General features: G+C 39.8%; 1 protein-coding gene across 1 annotated transcript in view; it reads right to left on the minus strand.

Moving 5' to 3' along the window:
- The window catches only part of LOC109487580, a 9,751-nt gene extending 8,303 nt beyond the window's left edge, over positions 1-1,448 (minus strand). The window contains exons 1-2 of the mRNA XM_019791588.1: positions 1,402-1,448; positions 472-688 (exon numbers count right to left, since the gene is read on the minus strand). Of these exons, the coding sequence (XP_019647147.1) occupies positions 472-688; positions 1,402-1,448 (264 nt within the window). The remainder of the gene's footprint in view (positions 1-471; positions 689-1,401) is intronic.
- Positions 1,449-2,810: the final 1,362 nt, after the last annotated feature.

Consider the following 2,810-nt stretch of genomic DNA (forward strand, 5'->3'; position numbering starts at 1 on the left):
CGGCTATGTAGGATGGCCGGCTATATATTAAAATAATGCGTTAAAAACTCTTCCCCACCGCCGCGGGGCCTGCACAGGAGGCTAACCGCACCAATTTCTTACTCTCCAAGCAGAAAAAAAAAAGTTTGGGTTTTGGGGGGGATTCCAGTGCAAAAAAAGAAACCCAATAAAAAAGCCTAAAAACGCCAAAAATAACCAAAACCCAAACCTCTGCTTGGAGAGTATTGATTATTTTCTATCAAAAGTGTGAGACGCCAGTCTGCATGTTCAACTCATTGTTTAAACCTATAGCTTACATATCTCTTTGCGGTGTTAGACCACATGCATGGTACATAGAAAAACATTCACAACATATTTAATCAGTCCACAATGTCAACAATCATTCTTGCTAAAAAAATTAAGATTGTTTGTTTGATTGAAACATTGAACTCTATATACGTCAAAAATACAAAACTAGTAAGGCGTACTTACCATATATTCCATGTTTGAAGCAGGAGGGTCGGCGCCCTTCCGTAGCTCGTTATGCTTGTCCACTATGATACCGATCTCTTCCCGGGTGAGTGCGGGGGCTGCTCGCCTGGTCACCCGCCTGAGATCGTGCTCCGAATCGTGGCCGAACGCACCGGGACCTGATGAAGTCTTCTGTAATATTGCCTGCCTCGGGATCTGGGCGACACTTTGAAGCTCACTGTTACAAATACAAAGCGGTGCTAGCACCACCAAAACAGCGAAAAGTCTTGCTAGAAATGACATTGTTCAGAAATGACAGAGAACAAGTTGAGGGAATGACTTGTGTTGTGGAGGATGACTATTGTTGTAGGAGGGCCCGCATGCCCTTTTTCGTAAGGCCTTTCAGGCCTTTTTAGACGTCGTAATCCGTAGACAGCCTCCCGAAAAATCAACGTAATCCGTAATAGTACAATAGCTGCAAATCGTAAAATCGTAATCAGCTCTGAGAATTTAACGTGAAATCGGCGGCGAAAATTTTGCGTAATTCGTAATCACTATCCCCCCATGCAGGCCCTCTTGTGGTGCCCCACGGCCGGGGTACCACACAGGAAATGACGTAGGAAGAACAGAATGCCAGTTGGCGTGTCTCTATGAAAACTCCGGAGGTCATAAAAGTTCACTACCATGGCAACGACCCAAACAGTGTGAATCAGCAGACGTAATAGAGTGAATCTGAGGCACTGAATAACGAGCGTAGTTCAGTCGACTTGGTTTTACTCTCCAAGCAGAAGTTTGGGGGTTGTCTTCTTTTTGACGTGTTTTTTAGGCTTTTTTTATCGGAGTTTCTTTTTCACTGAACTTTTTTTTTTCTGGGTTGGCGTAAAAAACTTCCAGTGCAGAAAACTCCACTAAAAAAGCCAAACACGCCAAAAAACAAGCCAAAACCCAAACCTCTGCTTGAAGAGTAGGAATGTTTGAACAATTGAGTCAGACGCCATGTGTAGCTGACCGTCCTTGTCTGAAATATCAAGTCATGCTTAACATTCATATCATCGGTATAATAACAGTCACTCATTTGGCTGTTCGCATGTCCTTTTGTGTATATACATGTATTTTAGCCCGTTTATTTTTGTTTTTTATCTGTTATGTTTTTTTCCTAACTGAAATAAAGAATGAATGAAATAGATTAACGGTGTAAAGAATTTAGTGACGAATTACAAGGAATAGAAATATGACCGGAAATGAGAAAACTAATGCGCATATTCTGCTGTTATAATACTTTGAACACCTAAATGCAAAAGATAAATTCATATTTTTTATGCTTCTAGACAAACCCTGTATCACAAACATGATCTGTTCCCACATTTTCCATTGTACAAAAAAGCGAGAAGAAGTTGACCACTCTGTATTAGCCCAGTAACTAGAACACTTTGTATTAGCCTAGTATAGTATCCTTGACTTATGTATGTCTAAGTCAAGTGTTGTATCTTTTGTCTCCACTTTTCTACATACGTTTATTATGTGTCTGTTACGTCTTGACCTGTACCTACCCCGTCGTGGCATGAATGTACAATAAAGGTATTTCATTGTTGTTGTTGTTGTTGTTTTTGTTGTTGTTGTTGTTGTTGTTGTTGTTGTTATAAAGAGGAAAACCTCCATGTCTAGTGGTTGTGATACTTCGCTCGATTGACATGGACGAGACACATAATTATAGTCTTGGTGTTTGTCAACTGGTGAAAGATACTAATCGGTGAAATGTGATCCTGCAAAAAACACTTGTCGGAACTTTCAGTCGGGAATCCTTTGTGAACATGTCACAGTACTAGTGAAAGGCTATCATTATATTGGGCCATGTTGATTTGATTATATGGATGACATCCTCTGGGAACCCCAAAACTGATGCGAGCGTGCGAATAAAAAAACAGTTACCTTCATTATGCCATCTAGGTGGTCATGAGTAATATTTTATTGGCATGGTGAATAATAGACTCTTCATTTTCATTCCTTCACATTTTCTTCTTGTCCTTTGGAATAGCATTTTGTATTCTGTGACATAAGTATCGTTTTCCGATATTTTTTGTTCCAATTTACGGCATAGATTTTGCAGCTACTTTGTACGATTTACAATATGGTTGAAAACTTTTTGGGGGGGACGGACGAAAATTGAAGCGCGCGGATGTCATCCATATAATGAAATCAACATGGCCTTAAGAGATGTGTCGAACAACTTATGTGTAAGTGGTAGCGTTAAAATAAGTGTTAGCTACTTGAACTTGAGTGCGTTACCATTTGATGTTGTACTATCTTCCTTTAATGTGTGAACAATGAAAAAAATGATATCCCACCGAAGTTTACATATA

This window comes from Branchiostoma belcheri, unplaced genomic scaffold, assembly GCF_001625305.1.
Source record: "Branchiostoma belcheri isolate BF01 breed outbred unplaced genomic scaffold, Haploidv18h27 scaffold9, whole genome shotgun sequence".
In the NCBI taxonomy this organism is placed as follows: Eukaryota; Metazoa; Chordata; class Leptocardii; order Amphioxiformes; family Branchiostomatidae; genus Branchiostoma; species Branchiostoma belcheri.